Raw genomic sequence first — 25,435 nt, forward strand, 5'->3', positions numbered from 1 at the left:
AGATGCTGCGAAGATTACTGAAATGACAACAAAGGATTTAGGAAAGTTTATAAACTTAGTTGACAAAGCACTGGCAGGGTTTGAGAGGATTAACTCCAACTTTGTAATAAGTTCTGCTGTGGGTAAGATGCTATCAAACAGCGTCACAGGCTATAGAGAAATCTTTTATGAGAGGAAGAGTCAATCAATGCAGCAAAGTTCACTGTTGCCTTATTTTAAGAAATGTCCACAGCCACCCCAGTCTTCAACAACCACCACCCTGGTCAGTTAGAGCCACTAACACTGACACAAGATCCTCCACCAGCAAAAAATTGACTCAAAAGATTGAAAGCGCAGATGATTGTTAGCATTTTTAGCAATCAAGTATTTTTAAATTAAGCCATGTACACTGTTTTTGTTTTTTTTTTTTTAGATGTAATACTATTGCACACTTTAAATAGACTATACTGTAAATGTAATTTTAATATGCCCTGGGAAACCAAAAAATTCGATTGACTCACTTTATTCCAATACCTGCTTTCCTGCAGCAGTACAGACCTGAACCCACCATCTCTCTGAGGTATGCCCGTTTAGTAAGACTCTCCTGCTCTAAGATGATCAAATCCGGGGAAGTACACAAGGCAGAATCTACCCATGGCTCGAGCCTGAACCAGATGTATTTTACTTGGCCTCTTGGCCCATACAATTTGGGGTCCTAGACCACTTGCTTAGAGCTTAGAGGTATTAAGGTTGTGTTTTTCAAAGTCTATTATTAACCATACTTTTGGCAGATGATGAACAGCAACAAACCCTGGAAGTTGTTAAATGAAAATACTTGTATTCAGAAGAGAGGAGAAATCCCTCTGATTTGAAACAGATTGGAGGTGGTGTTAATACCATCACAAAACTTAAGGAATCTGATCTATGTTCTCAACTAAATGGAAGATCATTTAGCCTATGGAGAGATCTGCCACCGCACAACACTCCTCTTAAAAACTTGCAACTTAAAAAAAGAAGATGGGGGTGGGGAGTTATTTGCTAGAGCAAAAAGCATATCAACTGTGTCCACCTCCAATAGATACAACAGATGGAAATGGAGTTTGTTTAGGGAAGATCACTCTTCATGACGTATGAGTGGGCAAAGATTTTAAAAGAGAACACAAAAAATGGTAATCCTAAATGGAAAAAAATTAATAACTGTGAACATTAAAATTAAGTTAAAATTAATGTCTGTTTATCAAAAGGTACCAATGAGGTAAAAAAAAAAAAAAAAAAAAAAAAGGCCATAGAAAGGGAGAACATACACTTTAATACATATACCCCAAAGAACCCATACCAGACTACAGAAAGAATTCCTACAAATAAGAAAATGACCGCCCAATATAAAAAAGAATGCATAAAAAAAATCAACACTTTTCATAAAAGATATTCAAATGGCTAACAAACATAGGAAAAGAGAACAATATCATTAGGCATCAGGGAATGCAAAGCAGAGCTACAATGTGGTATCGGTACACACACACACACACACACACACACACACGAACGGTTAAAATGGCAAAAGTAGAGACAAATAACTGGAACTCTCATACACTTGTGGTAGGTATAAACTCGTACAACCACGAATGCATTTATCAATATCTACTAAAGCTGAACACATGCACATGGGGAGCAACTCCTCTTCTAAATGTAGAATTGTACTTCTGCATTCACCAAAAGACAGGTAAGAAAATGCTCATAGCAAACAGTGATGGCTAAGAATTGGTTATATGCTAGATATACCTTAATTTCCTTACTGTTAGAAATTTAGATTGCTTCCAATTTTTCTATATAGTGAATAATGTTGGAATAGACATCTTCCTAACACAACTTCTATTTTTGAAATATCTCAAGAATGATTCTTAACATATACTTCTAGAATGCTAGCCAAGTGATCTACACCAACTAAGAGTCTCAATAAAAAAAAAAGTACCAATTTCACTACACCCATGTCAACATATTAAAAAAAATTTTTTTTACTAATTCAAGGAGGGAATATAGTTAGTTTTAAAATTTTGTATTTCTTTGATTATAAGCACAGTTGCCTCCTCCAATAAGCTCTTCCAGAATGGCAGGTTGGACAAAAGAACCCACAACTTTTTATTACTATCCATGACGGTGGCCAAAGGGCCTTGATGGAAAATTTTATAGTATTCATGTGGACCAAAATACCCACAAAGCAATACCAATCCTCCCCATCAAATTTTTCTTAGTGGGCTTCCCTTCTCTCTTATGAAACTTATGCTTTTAGGGTTTTAAGACTTATCTTCTGAACACCCACAAACTGCTGGACAAAAGAGAATGTCGTTATTCTGCTTTTATTTTTTAATAAAAACTTTTGAAAAGGTAGTGACTCAAGGCTTTGGTTTCTATTAAATTGACAGCTTCTTTCTTGATAGCTGGCAGAATTTCTCATACCAAGTATACTAATGTAAAAAGCAATGAGTCACAACAATGTGTAAACTTCAATAAAACCAGACGTGTTGTCAAGCATCACAGGTGAGACATACACAGCATACTCATGAAATTTCTTTCAAAGCTTTTTTAGAAAACTAAATTTTTACCACTTAGGAAATGTCAAAGCTTTTTAATATTTCCTGTAAAGGCTCACAAATAGGAATTCTTGGATAGGACTGCACAGATTAAGTTTTATCCAGTTGAACACTGTTGAAAAATGAGACAGTTGACAATTCCTCATTGACATGCCTCAAACCATTAGGGGAAACGTTTTGAAGTGATGATATCATTTATAGAAACAAAGCTTCAGTATTTATTTTCTGTTCTAGGCCACAAACCAGCTTGACCATTCCAGGGCACAAAGATTCACTTAAAGTCTTTTGAATTGTATATGACGTCTGTACTTTGCAACGCTACAAACAACCTCATATGATACTGTCTCATCAGGCACAAATCCAAGTTAAATTTAAGTTCCCATTGAGCCTTCTCATGAAAACCATCCACAGTAATCAATGTATTTTCATGATGAACAGATACGAGATGCCTTAGCCTTCTTGACTATTTTCCAAGGTCAGGACTACTCACATAAAACTCTGTGGCTCTTACATCTATCATTCAAGATAAGGTAAATAAACTTCTCAGAAAAACAATATAAAAAGCCAGGCAATAATGGAAGAGTATTGAAAAACAAAAAGAAAGAACAGGTCAATCAAGGACATATTTATATATAATCAAGCTGTCCCTCATGTCTCCACATAATAAAATTTTTAAATAAGCAGTTTTAAACATGCAAGAAATTCTGCACCCATAGGTCCCGCTTGGAATCAATCTATTCCAATATGAACTTCACCCACTCACAATACAACTGGGAGAACTTGCGCAAAAAGACATAGAGTGAACATTTAATATTTTTAAATACAGATCTAGGAAAGTTAGAGATGGGTTGAAGAATAAGATGTATGATGTAGGCTACATGTTATGAATTTATGATCTAACAGAGTCAAAATAGGGAGAGAAGGGAGAAGAAAAGAGGAAAGTAGAATAGTTCAAAGAATGTTATATAATAGGAGTTATAGACAATTGGTGAGATTTAACACCATTAAAAATAGCCAAATCGGATAGTAAAGATTAAGACAACGGGATCACAGGCATTTAAAAAAGTATAAATTTTTTTAAAGGTTTTATTTATTTATTTGACAGAGAGACAGCCAACGAGAGAGGAAACACAAGCAGGGGGAGTGGGAGAGGAAGAAGCAGGCTCCCAGCAGAGGAGCCTGATGTGGGGCTCGATCCCAGAGCACCGGGATCACGCCCTGAGCCGAAGGCAGACGCTTAACAACTGCGCCACCCAGGCGCCCCTAAAAAAGTATAAATTGAAAGATAACACTTAGAACAAAATTATGAGTTATTAAGCTCCAAAAGCAGTTTAAAAATAGAAGAAAACAATGTAAAGAAATAAGCACAACAAATACATATAAGTTAAAATACGACAGAGTTGAGACAAAACATTTCACATGATTCTATTTTGCAGACATCACTACAAATAAATTTGAAGACCCAGGTGAACTGTGTAATTTACCATGCAAAGAGCTTACTAAAACTGAACTACTTAAAGATAAAATCTGAAAGAGATCATTCTCCTTAGAAAAAATAAAGAAATAATAAGGACCTATCCTACCAAAAAAGCATCAGGCCTGGATGGTTTCACAGGGTAAAACCATCAAATACCAGCTTTCCAAAAACTCTTACATTTTTCCAGAGCAGTGAAAATGAAGGAAAACTTCTGAATTCTTTGCACTTCTTATAAAGTTAGGTATTGATGTTACATATATAAGGACAATGCAAAATAAATTATACACTAATTTTTGCTTATCAATATTTATATAAAAATACTAACTGGATTATCAGGAAACAGAATCCAATGCCACATTAAAAGAATGACACAACAAAGGGATATTCATTCCAGGAATGCAAAGTTTGTTCAATATTAGGTAATCCATTAATATAATCCACAAATAGATTTCAGAAAAAATCATATTATCATCTCCACAGATGTTTAAGAAGCTTTCTGACACAATCCGATTCTTTCCTAATGAAAAACACTCAAGAAAATAGAAATCAAGGATTACTTCCTGTTACATATCCCCAAAATTAATTTGTTGAAACTCCTCCCACTCCATGTGGACATATCTAGAGATAGGGCCTTTATGGAGGTAATTAAGGTTAAATAAGGTCATAAGGGTAAGGTCCTAATCCAATAGGATTAATTTCCTTGTAAGAACAAACCAGAGAACTCACTCCCTCTTTCTCTGCCATGTGTGGACAAAGAAATAAAGTAACTGTCGATAAAGCCAGGAAGAAAATTATCAGCAGGAACTGAATCTGACACCCTGATTTCAGAGTTCGAGATTCTAAAGCTATCAGAAAATAAGTTTCTGTTGTTTAAGCTATCCAGTATATGGAATTACGGTAGCCTGAGCTAACATTTCCATTAAGATCAGGAACAAGATAAAGATACCCACCATCTCCATTACTGTTTAAACATAGCAATGACTGATAATATTAGCCAATGTAATTAGGTAAGAGAAATCAATCACAGGCACAAGAACTGGAAGAGAAGTAAAACTATCTCTATTTGCAGATATGACTGTGTACCTAGAAATTCCTAGAAAGTGAATGATAAAACGGATTTAAAAAAACAGTAAAGTAGTAGGATATAAAATCATCATTTAGAAATCAACAGTCTTCATATAATTAGTAACTAGTAAGAGGATACAATAGCAAAACAAAACCAAAACATTTCCACTTAACAAGCAACAGAGAAGATATTTAGGAATAATTTTAACCAAAAAAATGTGTAAAATCTACATAAGAAAGTTCAAAACACCCTTGAAAACAACAAAATTAGATTTGAACAAATAGAAAAAGAGCAGCTCTTGTTCTTGAATAGGATGACTCAACAAAGACAAATTATGAACAATATAATCACAATAAAAAATACCAACGAACATTTTTATGAAGTTGGACAGGTTGATAATTAAACTTCAGATGGATCAATAAACAGGCAAGAATAGCCAGGAAAACACTAAAAATGAACATCCTTAAAGAGAGACACATTAAAACACATTATAAAGCTTCTATCATTAAAACTGTGACGTTTTGGTTATGTGAATATTGACCAGTGGAACACAACAGAAAAACCAGAAATAAACCCAAGTATGTACAGAACTTGAGTATATGATAAAGTCAGTACCTCAAATCATTGAGGCAAAGGCAGACCATTAAATGCATAGTGTTAGGACAAGTGACTAGTCATCTGGAAAAGATACAATTAGATTGACACTTTGTATCATACAAAAGAATATTCCCAAATGGACCAGGAATCTAAATATATATTTTAAAAAAATGAAACCATATACATGTACTAGAAGAAAGCATGGGTAAATTTATATTTAACTGGGATGTAGGGAGAGGCTTTCCAACTAGGACTCAGAATCTAGGTGCAAACGAATGATCAACTTGCTACATTGAAAAAAAAACCTGTGTGGCAAAAAATACCATAAAACGAGTTCTATAGGGGCTCCTGGGTGGCTCAGTCAGTTGAGTGTCTGCCTCTGGCTCAGGTCATGACCCCGGAGTCCCGGGGTTTGGGATCGAGGGATCGAGCACTGCATCAGGCTCCCTGCTCAGCGGGGAATCTGCTTCTCCCTCTGCCCCTCACCCCACTTGTGTTCTCTCTCTCTCTCTCAAATAAATAAAATCTTAAAAAACAAAACAAACAAGTTCCATTAACAAAGTCAAAGAGAAACTGTTTGCAGCATGTATCCCACAGAGGCTACTATCACTAAAGGGATAGTAACAGAATTCCCAGCACCAGAGAAAAACAAAGACCCCCCCCCCAAAAAAAAACCCTGACAGAAAAATGAGCAAATGACAGTTATTAAAAAAATGAACCTTCGACATACAAAAAAATATGTTCAACATCACTCATACTAAAAGAAATGCAAATTACAAGTATACTGAGATACCATTTCTCACTTATCAGTTGGCAAAACTTAAAAAGCACGATGATGCACATGCTGGCAAGGCTGTGGGGAAACAGGCATTTTTACGCACCGCTGAATGGAAATGCAAGTTGGCACAACCCTTGTAGAGGGGAATCTGGTAATAGCTAGCAAAGCTATATACACATTTATCTTTTGAACCAATAATCACATTTCCGGAATTTATTCTGAAGATAGACCTCCAAGAATACAAAAATACATATGGAAAAGTTATTTATTGCACCACTGTTTATAACCGCACAATACTGGAATATCTGTACACAAAAGAGTGGTTAAATAAACTGCAGTACCTCCACACTATGGAGTTCTCTGTAGCTGTAAAAAGAATTAAGGGCTATGTCTGTGCACTGTTGCTGGAACGATTTCCTCGTTAGGTGGGGAAAACACAAAGTAGAAAACAATATCAATAGTATATTAGATTTAAACTTCGGAATGTCTCTAACAACTGAGACCTTTTTTTTTTTTTTTTAAGATTTTATTTATTTATTTAACAGAGATAGAGACAGCCAGCGAGAGAGGGAACACAGCAGGGGGAGTGGGAGAGGAAGAAGCAGGCTCATAGCGGAGGAGCCTGATGTGGGGCTCGATCCCATAACACCGGAACCACGCCCTGAGCCGAAGGCAGGCGCTTAACCGCTGTGCCACCCAGGCGGCCCTCTAACAACTGAGATCTTAAAAAAAATAATTATAACATTAACACACCAAAAACAATCATTCTTGCTACCACTGAATGCCGATTCCTCCTAAAATTTCTCTGGATTATCTTTAAGTCTTCCTGCAGCTTGAATCAAGATCAAAACAAGGTCCACACATTATTTTTGGAAGATGTAGCTCTTAAAGTATGACAATGCCCTCTACTTCTCCCCTTTCTTTTTTTAAAGTGCTATTTATATATAGTCTTTAGGGTTGATAAATGTGTTTCCCTAGCTCCTTTATTCCCTGTGAACTGCTAGGGACTGTGGCTCACCTTTCTTCACGGCTGTTGCAAGACTGATTAGGTGGTACTATTTACTCCCTACTGCATCACGCAATTAACACCCAGTTGCCCCACACTAGTGTTACAGTGGTTTCTAGATCCTCAGGCGATCTGAGTTACTAAAAGCTTATCTGAGACCATAAATTCATGGCAATATACGCAGGGTGATCAAGCTACCAGGTTAATTAGGAGTTGACTGAGAGACAACAGAGGTTATCAATCAGCGGTCAGAGAAGCTGGCCAGGAATTGTTTCTCTCATAGGTAAAAGAGGCCAAAAAGTAGAGAAGAGATGGAGGATTTGACTAGAGATGGAGAGAAGGCCACCAGAGGATGAACATCATGCTGACAGAAAAGATACTGGGTTATAGTTCTAAAAGATACTTTATACACGTGTACCAACAAGTATTTCCTAATTAACTCACGGAGAATTCAAGATTTATTTTATGATATTAGTTTACCCAAACAGTCTTAGACAGTTTTCCACCTTTAACCCTAAGGGACTGATCTCTAAACCAAAGATTCTCAACATGACTACAAAGCAGGTTCTCCTGGGAAGCCTTTAAAATCTGAAGGCGTGGGTCCCACCCAATCAATTCGGATTCAACTGATCTAGGATGGGGATATAGTATTATTTAAGATATAGTATTATTAAAAATCTTTGCAGGTGACTCTAATATGCAGCCATAATTGAGAACCACCGATCTTAGCTAAGAATAACAACAATAGCAGCTAGTATTAGTAAGCACATATTACATGTTATGGACTGTTCTAAGCACTTCGCATGTTACTTGTTCATTCCCTATCTTACAAGTGAAAGAACAGGTCAGGTAACTTGCCCAAAGTCACCTATAAGCTAATAGCAGAGTGAGGATTTGATACCAGGCACTTTGAATCCAAAACCTATGCTCTTAATCACCATGATATACTGCCTCCTAAGCATGAATTATACTTATATTCTTTAATTGAAAATAAAATGATTAGAAAAAAACAAAAAATTGAGATACTTAATGTCCTCCTTGGAAGCAGCAGAGTGGCATCTTGTTGCAAAAGTACTGACAAGCTTATTTGGAGAGTAAATAAACAGATAAGAATCTTCTCTTCCCAAAAGGTTCAAATTTGAGATTCCCACACATCAACACAATTTCCTACATATCATCCTATATAGCCTGGTTATTTAATGTAAGTATCAAAAATTGCTTTAGTTTTAAAACTCAGGGCAGTGATGTATTACATGTACATTTATAAGAAAATTTCCTACCTATTTCAGTTCTGCTAACTCCAATGCCATTATAAATTCTCAAGTAATTAAAGTGACAAGAGTCAGAATCTTCAATGTCAAAGTCACCAAATTTGATGCGCACTCTCTCTCCCATCTTTACGCGGATCTCCCACTCGCAAACGGTGCTGTTGGGATAGGTCTGTGGGTAGTTTATGGACGTGAGGGTTCCACTTTCAATGCCTAGTACAGTATGTCCACATCCATCACCTTAAAAAAAAAAAAAGTTAAAAGAACGATAAGTTATTATTACATCTTTAACATTACAAATAATAAGGATTTTTTTTTTTGGTGAAAATTTTAAAATATGTATGACAGATGTTTTATACCACCAACACTTCCTTTACACAAGATAAAAGGGATGGCAGAGTTCTTAGTATATCTACTCACAGGAACCAAAAGCCGCCAGGTAAAGTCAAAATAATCAATGATTACCCTTATGAGTTCAAAGAGCTTTCCAATCTCAATAAACAGAAGTAAACATAGCTTGGCAATAAATTTATATTCATATAATAAATTTAATCTTTAAAAGAGTGTCAATTCACAGTAATTGTTCAAAATAAATGTAAACTATAAAAATAAAAGTATGGGATCAGCTTCATTCATTTATCACAAAGCCTTCTAAAATCTGTGACAAGTAGGAGGAGATCTAAACACACATTATACGTTGCGCAGATTACTGACCATATTACAGGATTTCAAGGCATTCATTCTTGAAGGCATTAAAGCCATATTTAATGAAATTAAATTTTACATTCTATTGAAATTTGACTTTTTAGTAGTGCCTCTCCAAAAACCTCACTTTCCCCCTATAGAATGACAAGAGAAAAATAACAGTTTAATGACTTAGTAAAGATTAAGAAAAATGAACTTCTTATCTTGGTAGCAGCACTATCTGCTTCAGCATTCCTTCACTGTGGGAACTCAGGGAACTTAACATAGTATTATTTGCATCCTCCTTTTATGATAAATTTTGGTGTTTGAGCACCTAGAAGGGGCATGCAATATTGAGAAGCTTCAGCTGCTGCTTCAACTGTACCATGTAGCATTCCTTAGCGATAGGATTCAAATGAAGCTCTTTCTAAAACAAAGATGAAGACATCGTACTAAAATGATAGTATTTTTTTCCTTCAAAATAGCCATTTATAATCACCTTTGGAATAGTTCAGTACTTACACAAAAAAAATTATCAAAAGTGACAGTGCTGAGTTTTAAAGTCAATATGGATACAGACAGCTATAAAAGGATTTTCTATTATATTGATTTATTATTTTTAAGAATGATGCAGTGCTGATACCATTTACCAGAACAAATGAATGAAAGCTTTAAAAGCCTGTGAATAAGAAGTTATTATAGTATCTAGCAAATAGTTGCAAAATATTTATTAATTGGATGTATAAGGAACTGTACATGAACCAATGAAAAAGTAATTTCAAACCAGTCTCAAGACTCACTTTAATTAAGGAAAAACTGTTTACCTACATTATGATGACAATACTTCATAACCTTTTCTGATCAAGAAATTTTATTCTCAAATCCCTACTAGTATTGTTGGCCCACTTTTAAAGGTCAGTACTAGCGATCTGGCTTCCTAAACAAACATCTCCTAGAAAGCTCAGCTTTTTAGCAACACTGAACTTTAGCTATCTCCACACCTGCTTTCATTCTACACATAAAAAAACTAGGCATAGCCACTCAATAATATATAAAGGCACCGTGAAATAAACACGTGGGTTTTTGTGATACACCTACTGATCTTCTGCAAATATAAAACTTAAAGGTTATACAACTCAGGGGGAAAAAAACACTCAAATTTTCCCTGAAACTATGATGAAAATACCTTGAATATCTCTACTGAATATAATTTAAATTAGAAACACAGGGATATAAAAACCTTCACTGTGAAAATAAATGAATTGTAATATAAATAACTTTTGAATAATCATTAAAATTTTTCCTTAGAGAAAAAAAACTATTCCCTAAGACAAAGTTTCTAACATTATGAAACTAGTCTGAAATGTTCTCTTACGAAAAGATGAAAATGTGCTTTCTGGAGTGTTTAAATCTTTGAAAAGTAGCCACTGAATAAATAATATAACTCAAAAAATAAATGTATTTTCTTTAGTGAATAGAAACTAAAGCAGCTTTTTAAGTGGCTGGAAGTGCTGATAGATTTCAGGAAGCCAAGAATTTCCTATTAACAGCTGAATTCATGACTTAGTAATGGCAGACTGTCCCATCTAATGTATTCCCCACAGGCTACTATTTAACTTAAGGTTGCCATTTTAAAATGAATTTTACAAAAAGAGTACAAGCAGTATTAGGAGTAATTTTTAAACGTCTTTATGCTCTTATTTATGTTTGACTGTCCATAAATACACAAATGTTTCTTGCCCTTTCCTCCATAAAGCATAATTTCTACAAGTTAACAAAATAAATACTAACTGATGAAAAATAGGACTTTCGCATGCATCATGATGAAGAAAACAATTAAAATGGAGCTGTCTTTTTTTCAGTATCTTGTGTAGGGGGAGGGCATGAACAGTCCACAGGTAACGTGCCAAGAATGTTCTAAAATATGTGATGGAGCTCAAAGCTTCCTCCCCCTAGCAAAAAAGATGATATGCACCAGAAACCAAAGTTAAAACAAAGTCTCAAATCTACTACTACAATGAACAAGTTTGAATGTCTCATACTTCCAAGACTATAAGTTTAACCTGACAAGATAAATAGATTAGCTGGCCTGGATAAACACCTACTGCTATGAGGAATATGTTTAGAATATTCCAGTTCGAAAGGGAAGGCCGGGTTTATACGTTATCACTAGGCCAGCAGTTTTCCAATGTTTTTCTCAGTTATTCCAAAGTAAGAAATACATTTTACACTGTGATCCTATACACTCCTGCATGTATAATCCCAACCCACTAAAGAGTCCCCACCAGCAATCTGGAAAACACCGTAGTAGGCATCCAAAGGTCATAATGTTGAACTCTCAAAGAAGACCTTGTCCTCACTTTTACCCTGAACTTAGAAAATGTGCTTCCAGTTTTTCAGTTATTAAAAGCAAATCCTATTCTGTACCAATACTTAAAATGACAAAGTATTTAAAAGTAAAAGTAAAATCTGGAAAAAATTCTTTATCAGCTAATCACCTAATACTTAGATAGTGGCGCTCAAATGGGGGAGACACAGAAGCTCCCATGAGAGCAATTTTACCTCCCATTTGGCAATGTCTGGAGATATTTTTGGTTGTCTGTCACAACTGAGGGGGTGGGCTGATACTGGCATCTGGTGGGCGGAAGCCAGGAATGCTGCTACACATCCTACACTGCGCACAGGACAGCCCCCAGAACAAAGAACGATCGATCTTAAACTCAATAGTACTGGGGCTGAGAAGGCTGACCTAGAGCAAAGGCCAGGACATCTCAGAAGATCTGCGGGAGTTCCTGGGCAGGTTTCGTTTGGCCTGAAGGATATGCTGTTCTGTCCACTGAAGGTACCACCTAAGGAATACTTTCCTCCCATGGTCAGCAATTATACTAAAGAGTTTAAGTCTCACTTCCCAATTTTTTTTTTAAGATTTTATTTACTTATTTGACAGAGATAGAGACAGCCAGCGAGAGAGGGAACACAGCTCGGGGGGTGGGAGAGGAAGAAGCAGGCTTCCAGCGGAGGAGCCTGATGTGGGGCTCGATCCCAGACCACTGGGATCACGTCCTGAGCCAAAGGCAGACGCTTAACGACTGAGTCACCCAGGCGCCCCATCACTTCCCAATTTTTAAAACAAGTAAATGGAAGTTAAAGGAAAGAAAATGTCCTTTTTATTAGTCTTACAGTCCTGGAATAATTTTTTTTCTGGGTCAAGAGTTCTTAAAATTAGGGTCTGAAAAAGGGTGCTAATAGGGTCAGGAGTAAGTCTCCAAATTTTCTGCTTAGCTTTGGATCCTGGAAAGAATAATGACCTGTGACCAGGCAACAACACCTACTGTTATTCATTTTCACAAGGCAGAATTGACAAATACAGTATAACTACGACAGGAAAAACAACTTTCACGATGGTTATCCTAGGACCAACCCATGAGCCCTCACCAGTAACTCCCACATCACCAAATCTTTCTCCTTCTCCAACTCCATCACCACCACCATCACTGTCACCTTCTCCTCCTCCTCTAGATGGTCTCCACCAAAGTATAACTAACCATAAAGGACAGGAGCCTGTTAATGTAATTTTTGAATTTCAGTTTTTATTCAGTGGAGAAGAAACACTGGAATTTGATCTTACTGCTCCTTTGCTCGCCTGCCGATTTATCTAGGGGATTACTCATAGAACATGTGTTCATTTCCTCCTAAGAGTCTAAGGTCAGATGTGTTAAGCCAGATACAAATTTTGGTATTTTTCCAAGAAAATAATTTTTTTTAAACTACTTATCCTTAGAGAAAACAGAACATTAAACATTTAAATAACAATGAATTAATACAACAAAGAACATATTCTTATTTTAGGCTGCTCTAAGCTTCAAATTAAGTGTTTGTTTTTTTAATAAATACATACTGGTGATACTGATTACCTGTGACCCTTCAGCCACCCCATTTTAGTCATATTACTAATACGTAATATAAATTATCTTAATGATTGAACTGTATTACTATAAACACTGCGTGACTTCTAAAAATACTTCAACAATACCAAACACAAATGTACAAATATGCCACAAATGTAGAGCAATGTAACTTTCATTACAATCATTATAAACTCTGAACAGTTTATATTTTTGCAGTGAGCTTTCAAGGATTTTTTTTTTATCACTGTCAACAGGTGAGTCTGACTATACTTCCCCTAAGTGTCATTTCTGTCACATCTTATAATGCATCTGTGAGATCTTAGAATAAATCAACTGGGGGAAAAAGGCATTTAGAGTAGAAAAGCACTCAAAGGAATAACTTGCAAGAATTAACTAATACATCCTATTTCATCAGGCTACAATGAAGATCTTTATTTTTTTAATATTCTTTTAAAGATTTTATTTATTTATTTGACAGAGAGAGACAGTGAGAGAGGGAACACAAGTAGGGGGAGTGGGAGAGGGAGAAGCAGGCTTCCCACCAAGCCAGGAGCCCAAGGTGGGGCTCGATCCCAGCACTCTGGGATCATGACCTAACCTGAAGGCAGATGCTTAAGGACTGAGCCACCCAGGCTCATAGTAGTTAAGTCAATGAGCTCTGGAGTCACAGAATGAATTTAAATGCCCTATATCCACCATCACTGTGACCTTCAGAAAGCTATTTATTGCTGCTAATCCTCAGCTTTGTAAAATGGGTTACCAACAATTCAAACACACAGGGTAAAAATTAAATGAGATATTCTATGAAAACACCTAGTATTGAGGGCCTAACCTACATATAATAATGTGCTCAATAAACACTCTTTGAGGGTCCTAGTACAGTCCTAAAACACCAGAAAAGCTTTTGTCTGTCATATGTATATACGGGGCATTTGGCCACAATCTAAAGTAACAGAACAACGTTTCAATGGAAATTTACATCAGCTTTAAAGTTTCAAGTGCAGTGTCTTGTGAAAAGTATAAATCTATGAGAAAGTAATTCTCACTCATCTTCTCCCTGATGACCTCTACTTTCTTCAGTAACTCTCTCAGGAGCACAACCTGGACTTTATTTTTTGCCATTGTTAGAAACTCTCCCATCCACCTGTGAAAACTCAAAAACTTGAAAGTCTCACTCTGTTGGTCAGTCTCCTGACCTTTCAGCTCTCTTAAACCCACATAACTTTCTGAGAACTTGATTTCTCTCTTTTCTCCTCATCTGTTAATCTTGTCCTGGCCTCATGTCTTTCCCTACCCAGCCTGGATCTCACATCCAGTATTAACTATCTCTTCCTAATACCTTTACTTCCTAGCCACTGTGTCCTTCCTGAGTATCTGCCTGCTAAACCCTCAATTATGGATCATGTGATCTCTCTTTGCTAAGGGGCTGAGCACTACTAAGAAGAAAAAAAAAAAATCACAAAGTCCAGGGGGATAGGTGTCATTAGAGTTATGGGTTCCAGTCTCCGATGGGCACTCAAAGCCACTCAGTATTCTCTTATTCAGTGGTTCTCAGATTTAGTTAACATTACAATAACCTAAGGGCTAACTAAAGGTTTTCAGATCCCCCTCTCTATCTCCACAGATTCTAATAAATATGTCAGAAAAAATATTACACTTGGAAATTGGTTAAGAAAGAAAGAAAGAAAGAAAGAAAGAAAGAAAGAAAGAGCGAGCGAACAGCACATCTTTTAAATGTGACAGAATCCAAAAGCTGCCTAAGGATTTTAGGGCAAAATAGTTAGTTGGATTTACTATTTATCACTGCTTAATAGTCCCAGTTTTTGTTACATGTTAACGTATAGATTGTTGTCTGATAGAAATGCAGATCATTTCTGTACAGTTGAAAAGATAATCCCAAAGGTTACTGTTTATGACCCTATTGGTCCATTAACCAGATTTGGCCATCTAATCTAGCAATCATATCCTAAGATTATAAACACCTAGTTTCTCAAATATTCTCTGGACATGATTTAACATCTTACTGGTTTCCTCATTAATGAATGGATTGAATAAAATCTTTGACATGTGTTCATTTTATATTTGCAAGGCAGGTATAATTTTGCCTCTTTTGCAAATTATAATCAGTAAAATAGCTCTACAGTACAGCCTAGATTTTGCACTTCAACAAATCATAAACACTAACAATAAGAGCAACAACAAAATACCACAAAAAACTCTTTCTACCAGTGTCCCCCGATATCTACCATCTTCTTGCTCACTTTCCCTTTCTTTCACAGAGAAATTTCTTCTACTCTCCATAATTGACATCTTCTTTGCCTCCTGTTCTAAGTTTCACGGCACTGCACTTCAGCTTCCAAACTGCTACAGGTTGGATTTTGTCCCTTCCAAAAAGATATGTTTAAGTCCTAATTTCTGGTGCCAATGCATATAACCTTATCTGAAAACAAGGTCTTAGTAGATGTCATCAAGTTAAAATGAGGTCATACTGGGCTAAGGCAGACCCTAATCCAATGACTGGACTCCTTATAAAAAGAGGAAAATCTGGACAGAGATAGACACAGCAAGGACACTATGTTACAGAGGCAGAGGTTGGAATGACGCAAAGAACTCTGAAGATTACAACTGCCAGAAGCTAGGAAGAGGCAAGGAAATATCCTCCCCCAGCATCTTCCGACAGAGAGTATGGCCCTGCTGATACCCCAATTTCAGAATTCTAGCCTCCAGAACTGTAAGACAGTAAAGTTCTATCATTTTAAGCCACCTAAATTTGTGGTAATTTGTTATGGCAGCCCTAGGACATGCAGACCTACCTCACCAATGAAACTATTCACTAAAGCAGCCAGTTTCCAAGCTGCCAAAAGTCCATGGATACTTTTCCATCCTTATCATTTGTGACCTTTCCATATTATCTGGCTTTGCTGACCCTTCCTTCCCTCCCATCTTTCTTCCTTCCTTTCTTCGTATCTTACCTCCCTCCTTCTTAAAATTCTTCTTCCCTGGCTCAGTTCTTTGAACTAACTGCAACTTCACAAGCGTCTTTGTGGACTGCTGATGCTGCTCTTCAGTCTTCTCCCATTCTGTGTATTCTACCAGGGATATCTCCCTCCTCTGACTTCTGTTACCACGAAGTCTCCAACCTTTCTCCTAATCCTCAAACCTGTATCTACTTCCATATTAATCACCTCTGCTCATACTGATTCACCCACTCAACAAAAATGTACTGACTACCCAAACAGATTTGATCCCAGCCTTCAATTCTACAAAGAGAGGTGAGTTCTATATTTTAAAACAGTAAGAGTGTTAAGGAGATATCCTTGGTCGATATGCCTAATATTTAAATCCAGGTGTGTCTGACTCCAAAGTCTCTGTACTTTCACAGTCCATCAAAGAAAGTATGAAATAGTGAAGACAAAGAAAGTGCTCAGGTTTTTCAAAGTAAACACAAGCCAAAACCAAAAAGGGAAAAACCTGACAGTTTAAATGATACTTGCAGTAGAGCAGAGACCAGGCTGCAAGGAAATCAGCATTTAACAAGTATTCGCTGTGCGCCAGACACTAAGAAAAAGTACAGCACAGATGTAGTCTACTTGTTAGAAAGTTCATCCCTGAAAAAGGCAGATATAAGGTACCTGGAAAGCAAACAGCTGAGAAGAAAGATGCACAAGAGCCAGTGGTATTTTGAGCATGACTCCAGCTACAGAGTAAAACATGCCATTCAAGTTTGAATTATACTGAAATATAACTTACATTCCCTGATGAAGCAGTGTTCTGGACAAGTGGAAGAGATGGTTTCGGCAAGAAGGAAAGGAGGCAGGAGGCAGTTCTGTGCAGGGATGCGAAGCAGGGCAGGAGTTCAGCTCTACAAAGTGGGGCAGTTGCAACACTCCTGCTGAGCAGTAAGCCCCACTGGAGATCTGATTAGTCTTGCTTGTGGTAGATCTAGTCACAACGGCCACATGACTTTCTCCAGTAACCTTAAGCTATCCAGAATCAGAGAAGACAGAGTGGACTGGCACATGAGCCACATCTGGGATCTGTCAAGGACAAGGGGAAGAGCATCAAAGAGCTGAGGGACCTGGGAGGCTGGGATGAGACAGTGAACCTAGAGGTAGACAAATGGACCGGGTGAAGGCAGAGGAACCTACGGATGATGTCTTGCTAATACTTCAGGTACAAACTCCTGTCTGCCCCCCAGTGGAAAGTCCTCCAGAATCTTTTCCACTTTCCATCTTTCCTCCACTGACTTTTCTAGCCTTCATTTCTCATTACCTTCCTCTGACACCAGATTACTGAAACTACCTGAACATTCTCCAGGAATAGGGGGTAGTGAAAGAAGAAGGAGGCAGGCAACTACTAGAACCACAACTGGGGGGACTCTGGCAATGCAAGAGGTGACCACTCAAATCAGAGTTTGAAAGACAGGGCAAAGGAGCGCAAAAAACTTGCTGACACTGACTTAGGCTGTTAACTGTTCTTAAAGATGACCTATCTGACAACATGGGCACAGTGGTGTTTTCTAAGAAGTAACCATGGCCATGTGCAGAGTTCTAGTGGAAAGACTCCTCTCACCAAGGGAGCAAAGAAGTCTAGCTCCCAGACAGAGGGCAGCTGGGAAACACTAGGCGGAATGTGAGGCCCTGAGCAAATAGGTAGCAAGGTTCAAGAGGGGGCTCCACTCTCAACAGACTGAGAAGCCCAGGCTCGGACTGTTAACTGTGGGGAGGAGACAACCGACAACAGCATGAAGGGTGTGCAGACGCCCAGAGACTAACATCAAATCATGTAGCTGGAGCGGCAGACGCACTCCAGAAATGGATTCTTCTTATTTTTTGAATGACAGACATCATGATAAGTATTAGAAATAAGAAAATGAGTATGACGTTCTGGCAGGACAAATAAATATCTTACATTCAGTGCGATTAATGAATGAAAATAAGTAACTGAAAAGTCCTGTCTGGAGATGAGTGTGTGGTGATGGTTAAAGAACTCTTCTCAGGGATAATACCCAAGAAAGGTTTTGAAGGAAGGTGAGGAGTTTACCAAGCGAAGAAAGAAAGAAAGAGCCCCCCTTTCTAAGTAGAGAAAATAGCATATGTAAAGTCACTATAGGGAACAAGGCAAAACAACAAACAAACAAAGCCATGAAATTATACTTAAGAGCAATAAAAAGTAGCTCAGGCTTACACATGAACTACAGATAAAAGTTAAGGGACGCTGGTATGAGATTAAGCTAGAGTGGAAGGGAGAGACCAGACTGTGACAAAATCACAGGGATAATACGCAGAGGAGTTAGGACTGTCTCGTACAGGTGATCAAGAGGCTGCCAGCCACACTGCTCCAGGAAGGCAGAACCCCGGTGCTTAAGAGCCACGGCGAGCAGTAACCAACCAGCCAATATCTGCCCCCAATTATTAGGCAGGAACAAGGCATGGGACTCAAGAAGGAAGCAGGAAGCCAGGATCAGAGGCTCAGAGTCTTGCTACTCATTGCACCAAGACAGGCTTTTACACTCCCATGCTTTCCCGACTCCTTGCTGTTCTGTTGTTGTGATCTTCACTTCTCAAGGTGGACTATGAACCTACCAGTCCTTCAAAGCTCACTCCGTTAAAACCACTTTATCAGCAAGGCTTCTCCTACTTCCTTCGGCACTGTAGGCTCTTCTTCCCTTCAAACCCACAGCAATATGCAACCTCCCTGGCTTATTTTTATATATAATTCAACTTAAAGACAATTTTTCCCCAACTAGACTGTAGGTTCTCTGAAGACAATTACAAAGTTTTACTCTTCTCCTAAATGTCTCAGGACTGTACTGACATGTGTGCACACATGCGTGGGAGCTCAGAGTTGGTACTGCTTCATGCTGCAAGTGCTTAATGAGAGGATGATAAGGAGTACCAATATCTTTTCTTTGATCAACCAAGCAATTCAGTTTTGACTGCACACTGCCACGCACCCAACTCAACAAAAGCCCTGCAAGAAACTTGGTCCACTCTCAGAAAGCAGTTAAGGGAGCCTGCACCTTGGGGGTCTTCCCCATAATTCAAGTAGCTAATCAACATTTTTCTTCCAACTACGTATGCTTCGGAGTGCAGGCTGATCTAATAGGTAATGTTTTAGCAGACTTTTAAGATCACCCAATTATCCCATCTGCTTTAGCGGACACTGGCATTCATTAAATATTCGTTTATTTGAATGTCTGTATTTTCTGTCCTCATGGATTACACTGATTTAATCCACATAATGATCTGGGAAATTAGCATTACGTAGGTTTTCTAAGCTAATATTTCGAATTGAAATACCTTCTTAAAGATCACACCCTAAATAAAGAATTTAATCAAATGGACTAAAGAAAATACTGTAATAGCAATTCTGAACAATAATTACTTCATAACGTCTTGTGATGAATTTTTACATTTTGAATTTTTTTGTATTTTTAAGTGTTTGCGTGTCTTAAATTAGCCTACACAATACACAATTAATTTTAACACAATGTCTACAGAACATAACACAACACGATTAAAATTACAACGATGTAAGATTATTACATAGGTGTGTGAATGTGGAACAGGAAAAAGCATAAAAATCATAATAGATTGGAGGTAGAACTGTGGATAATTATCAATTAAGTTTTTGGTTCTGAACAACTATAATTATCTGTATTTAAAAAATAAAGTGGAAAGGCCATGGTAAGGTTGTTACAAAGTAAACTGAATCCATGAACCACACAAGAAAAACTGCCAAGTTGTCTCACTTCATATTTCAACAATCACATTTCACTATATGAAGCTTTTCCTGATCCTATTAATTTTATATCATTCCACATCCTTCCAACTAATCAAAGAAGTTCAAATAGAAACTATTTGCATGCATTCAATTAATGCCCAATACTACCACCTGAGCTTTCACATCCTAGGTTCATTTTGTAAAGTATAATCCTAAACTTAAAACCGCCTCTATATGACTGTAGTCTTTCCTCATCTTACTATAATCTCATGATTTCTTTTTAGAAATTAATTCATTTGTCACTTTCACGGCAGCACTGGTACTTTCACTTATACTGAGTTCACCATCTTGAGGGGTTTTTTTGCTTGTTTGTTTTTATGTTGGTCTTCCAGAATGAAGCTCAGCTATTTCAACAGAATTATTAACCATCTCCAGTGGGAAATATTTTCGCTTTGCCTATCACATTGCGAAATCTACCTAAAATCAATGACCTCTAATTTTCCAATAATTATATTGACCAATTTTTCATTTTCAAGTTTAAAAATGTGGATTTTAAACCTAATCATTAGCACGTGTGGAATTTATGTTGTATTTCTCATTTTCACTGGGCAAAATCAATCAGAAATATAGCAGGAAAAGGACGCTTTGATTTTTGCCTCTGAACAAAACTACACATAAGAGGCCTAATGTTTTATCGGGCCAAGAAAAGACAAGGGAAAATTCTAAATTAACCTAATGTCGACATTAGAAATAATTACAAATGTTCACTGAGGGAGATGTGTTCATTTCTGACAATACAAATATTGTTGAAAAACTATTTACTTGCATCACAACCATACAAAGACATTACTTGACAGAAAACAATTTTTTCCCCACACGGTAGTTATGACATCACTGTGAAATTGAATGATTAAGAATGAACTTGACTTGTTTCATAGATTAGCAAATAAAAATCAATACCTTCACAAATATTTCATATTAATAGGCATAAACAAGTCAGTCTTAATAAATTGTAAAAATTAATTCCCCGATATTTTACCACATTCAAATAATCATCTAACCCAGAAGGTAGCCAAGCCCTCCCGGACATGAACTAGGAAGCTGAGCTCCTGAGGGGACACAAATTTCTAGTCAAAATGTAAATCAGGGACACAGAACCATTCATAGTACACTCTCAACTTCCTATTAAATACATTTATTACAGTAGCAAATATGTAATCAGCATGATAAATTTCACCAATTTAAGTTTTTCAGACATGTTACAGAAAACAATGCTTTCAACAATAAAAAGATTTTGAAGATGAACTCAACATCAAACTTAGAACTTAAAAATACAAAAATATAAGCTTTATCTAAAACACCAGCATAGCACAATTAAATGTGAAGAAATACAATCTATTTATAAGTAAACGAAATAATATTGGTTAAAATACATCCCTGCTATGAAAGGCTGACAAATTTCCAAACCAATGATAAAATTTTATTCTGAGCCAAATGACAAGAAAAATCACTCTGTCAGCAGAAAATCTGCTCGGGAATAGCTATGTATACAGCATTACAGCTGACCCTTGAACAACGCAGGGGTTAAGGGTGCTGACTTCCCCGTGCATAGTTAAAAATCCATCTATAACATGAGACTCCCCCAAAACTTTACTAGCTTACTGCCGACCAGAAGCGTGACCAGTCTTGCAGATAACATAAACAGTCAATTAACACGTATTCTGTACGTTACTGGTATTATATACTGTATTCTTTTAATAATATCTTTTTCAATGTTTTTAAAATATTTCTAGGCTATGCAGTTCCTCTGTGAATTTTTTCAAATTGTTGCAAATCTCAAAAAAATTTCTGATATATTTATTGGGGAAAAAAATCAGCACATACAAATGGATCTGCACAGTTCAAACCTGTGCTGATCGAGGGTCAACTGTAATTGGAATAAGAGTAACATCTTCTACTTCAAAATGATGTCCGAAAGATTTTTTAAAATTCCTGAAGCACGGTTCTCCTTCAAAATATACATTAAACACATTTCTACCTAGACTGGCTAAAGAAAGAAAAATCTAAGTATCACAAAACATTTTTTCACTGCTTATATTTTGACTGTATGTTAACTGCAAAAAATTTGGAAAAGCATACAGAAATTACCCACAACTCTACCGCCAAAAGACTACTACTATTTTATTATTTCTTTTCAGTCTTCTCCCTAAGATTTCTTAGAGTAAAAACTCCAGTTTGTCACTTAACACAATATGTAGACATTCCCATTATTAAAAATTCTATAGGTGTTTTAAAACACTGCTTCCCATTTTGAAATTAGACTTCTTTTCAGCTTATGTGAGGGAATACCGGTGGACCCCGAAACAGGTCTGTTGGATTAGTTAAGACTGGCTTAAAAGCACTTTCACCACAAACTGCATCAGGGTCCTTTGAGTAAAAAATGTAATTTTTAAAAATTAGGGAATTGAAATTTCACACAATTCCTGAGTTTCCAATGATATATACCTAACTCGTTCTTCATCAACTTCATAAACTCAAAATTAATAATGATAATCACCTTTAGCTATATTATGCTTTTCCATTTACAACACTCCTATGTACTATCATTTCATTTTTGTTAGGCTATGAAATAGGTATGTATTCTCTTATCACTGATGTAGAAAACTGAGGTACAAAGAAATTACCCAATTTTACCCAATCACAAAATTTAATCAACTTAAAAGAACTAGAGATCAGAGGTCTTTTAAATTACCACCATCATTTCTATTTGGGTTAATCTACACTGTTTATATAAGACATCACCGGGAAAGAGAAACATTATTTGTTAAAATGCTGTGCTAAAAACTGAAATTACACCTTGAAAGAAAATAAGGTAATGTTGTATTAATTAGGCCAGGTTCGAGAAATTCTGAATATTAAGGCAACTGCCTCATGTGGGGAGACATACAACTGATTCTATACTATTCAAAGATTTTTTTAAAAAACATGATATAAACACTCTCAGTCTAGAAATAAGCAAAACAGAGTATTCTGCTTATGCAGTTACATTCCTTTCTGTATCAAGGTACCTTATTTTTTTGTGTCTCAGCTCTCTTATGTTTGAAACGGGATAAAACTATCTCAGCTGGGCGTGGTGAGGATTAACTGACTTAATACACGTGTATCACTTAGAACTGTGCCTGCCACAAAGTAAGTCCCAATTAGTGCTGGCCTTATGTAAGCCTTCTTGTTGTTTTTTGTTTCTCCTACTAGAAGGAAAATACAAGCATACACTCTAAAACTTCAGTGGGGGGAAGGATTTCACACTTTATTAAGTGCTGATGTTTAAGAATTTATTTAAGAAGAGGATCTAACTAAAAACCTAAATGCTGAGCATCTAAAGTTACACTATGTAGAAATGTGCCTAGAGCTAAAAGAGGTCAGTTTACCAAATATATTTTTCTTTATTGTTAGATTATACTTCCAAATGCCTGTCAAAGTTTCAGCATCTTCATGATGACAGGCTTATAGCCATGATTCCACACTTTACTGAAATCCACATGAGAGCAACATTTCAGCTGGACTTAAACATGGAGATCAACTTAAAATAAAAATCTTCCCAGCAATAAGTAACAATCCAACCCATATCCTTCTCATTGCAATAAAGAAGAAAATGCAATGGAAAAAATGTGTTCAATAACTGATGCCAAACTGATTCAAAAATTGCGGTTCAATGCCTGAAAATAGTACTAAAGGGCGGAGGAGAAATCAGCCCTGCATTCTCTTTCCATTATGATGATTATTCAATAAACAGTTTTGCTCAATTCTGAAATAGGTATTTCAAGGACTGTGGATGGAAAAAAGTTTTGTCACTTTCTGGAAGGGCTTACCCTTTTAACTCGGAATGCTCCATCTGGGAACACAGCATGTTGCTTTGGGTCAGACCGTCTGACCCAGGCAATCCAGACCACCAATAGGAATAATATAGTAAGGCATCATAAAGCGCATGTCCTGAATCTAAGACTCAAAGCTAACCAGAATCAATGTCATTCCGTTTTGAACCCGAGCACTTTCACAAAAGACGATAATTATCGCCACTTGCCTTTAATTGGTTTAAGATGCTATTAATTATCTTGCCTTTCTACTCTGGCCATCAGTGTAGCCTAACTTTAGGGGTCACACCTCCCAAACTTCTCTTTTTCCTCCCAAAGATTTTCCCCAGAAGAATCCAACACCAAAAAGGAGGCCTTCATAGCAGGCTCTCACTTCTCTCTTTTCAGACAAACCAAAGGCCTTGTCAAAAAGTAAAGCCGCGCCAACTTGGGGGACAACAGGCAGAGCCCACCTTTGCAACTCAACCCACCGAGTGCAGGGCCAGGTCTGGCCAGGCACCGGGGCGCACCGCACCTCCCCCGCACATCTGCAGATTCAGGTCACGTCCCGGAGACCCGGCATCCCCGAGGCTCCCCCTGCGCCCCCGCCGCCCCAGGGACTCCGCGCGTCGCGCACACCCCGGGGACCACTCACCTTGCTGGGCTCCGGCGTCCTCTAGCAGCAGGACCAGGATAAGTAGGAGCAGGAGGAACAGAGGCATGGGGAAGGAGGAGGAGGAGTTGGAGCGGGGAGGGAGAGGGCGGGAGAGGGGGAGCGCGGCCCGGGCGGGGGCGGCGGCCGCGGCCCGGACTCGAAGACCGTGAGGGCTGCGCCCGGCTCTCACCACCGCCCGGCTCCCCATCGCGGTGGCCGGCAGTCCGCCTGCATAGTGCGAGCGCCCTGGGCGAGGAGGCAGCGGCTCCGGCGGGAGAGCTCGGCAGCGCGCGCTACGCCCCGCGCCAGGACCCTCTCTGCCCCTTGGTCCGCTTTCGCCTCCTCGGCTTTGGTTCTTTTCCTCCGCTCCCTGTCCCGAGACCCCAGACCAGAGCGCAGGGAAAGGGAGGGAAGGAAGTGGGGTACTCGAACCGCTGAGGGCGGCTGCGGAGGAGCTTGGGGGACGCGCCTCCCACACCGCGTTCCTCCACACAACCCCGGCTCGCAGCACACGCCCGGGGCTCCTGCTAGCTGGCAGGCAGGCGAGCCGCCCGCTCCCTCGCGCTCCCTCTGGCGCGCACTGACCACGCCTCCTCGGCCCTTCACGGCCAATCCGCAGTTGGCTCCGGTCCGTCTCCCTCAGCGCCTTCCAATCAACACGCTCTCTCCTCGGTCGGCCCGTTAGCTCCCCGGCCCACTCCTTGAGCTCAACCGCCCCTCATCTCTCTCCTCCAATCCCCTGCAGCTTTAGGAAAGCGTCCCACCCGCCTCTCCCAATCCGGGTTCCGCCCCCAAGCTCGGGCCCCCGGCAGCCCCGCCCGGCCCGCGCGCCTGTTATTGTTGGGACCT

General features: G+C 38.2%; 1 protein-coding gene across 2 annotated transcripts in view; it reads right to left on the bottom strand.

Annotated features, from left to right (window-relative positions):
- DCBLD2 (discoidin, CUB and LCCL domain containing 2) overlaps nucleotides 1–25,159 on the bottom strand; it is an 80,101-nt gene extending 54,942 nt beyond the window's left edge. The window contains exons 1-2 of one of the 2 annotated variants that reach the window (XM_040621140.1): nucleotides 24,587–25,159; nucleotides 8,775–9,002 (exon numbers count right to left, since the gene is read on the bottom strand). In XM_040621140.1, coding sequence (XP_040477074.1) covers nucleotides 8,775–9,002; nucleotides 24,587–24,794 — 436 coding nt within the window. In that variant the 5' untranslated portion in view covers nucleotides 24,795–25,159. Of the gene's footprint in view, nucleotides 1–8,774; nucleotides 9,003–17,104; nucleotides 17,241–24,586 lie in introns of those variants that run through there. The other variant, XM_008702039.2, reaches the window with a different exon arrangement.
- Nucleotides 25,160–25,435: the final 276 nt, after the last annotated feature.

Source organism: Ursus maritimus, unplaced genomic scaffold (genome assembly GCF_017311325.1).
Source record: "Ursus maritimus isolate PB19 unplaced genomic scaffold, ASM1731132v1 scaffold_4, whole genome shotgun sequence".
Classification (NCBI taxonomy): Eukaryota; Metazoa; Chordata; class Mammalia; order Carnivora; family Ursidae; genus Ursus; species Ursus maritimus.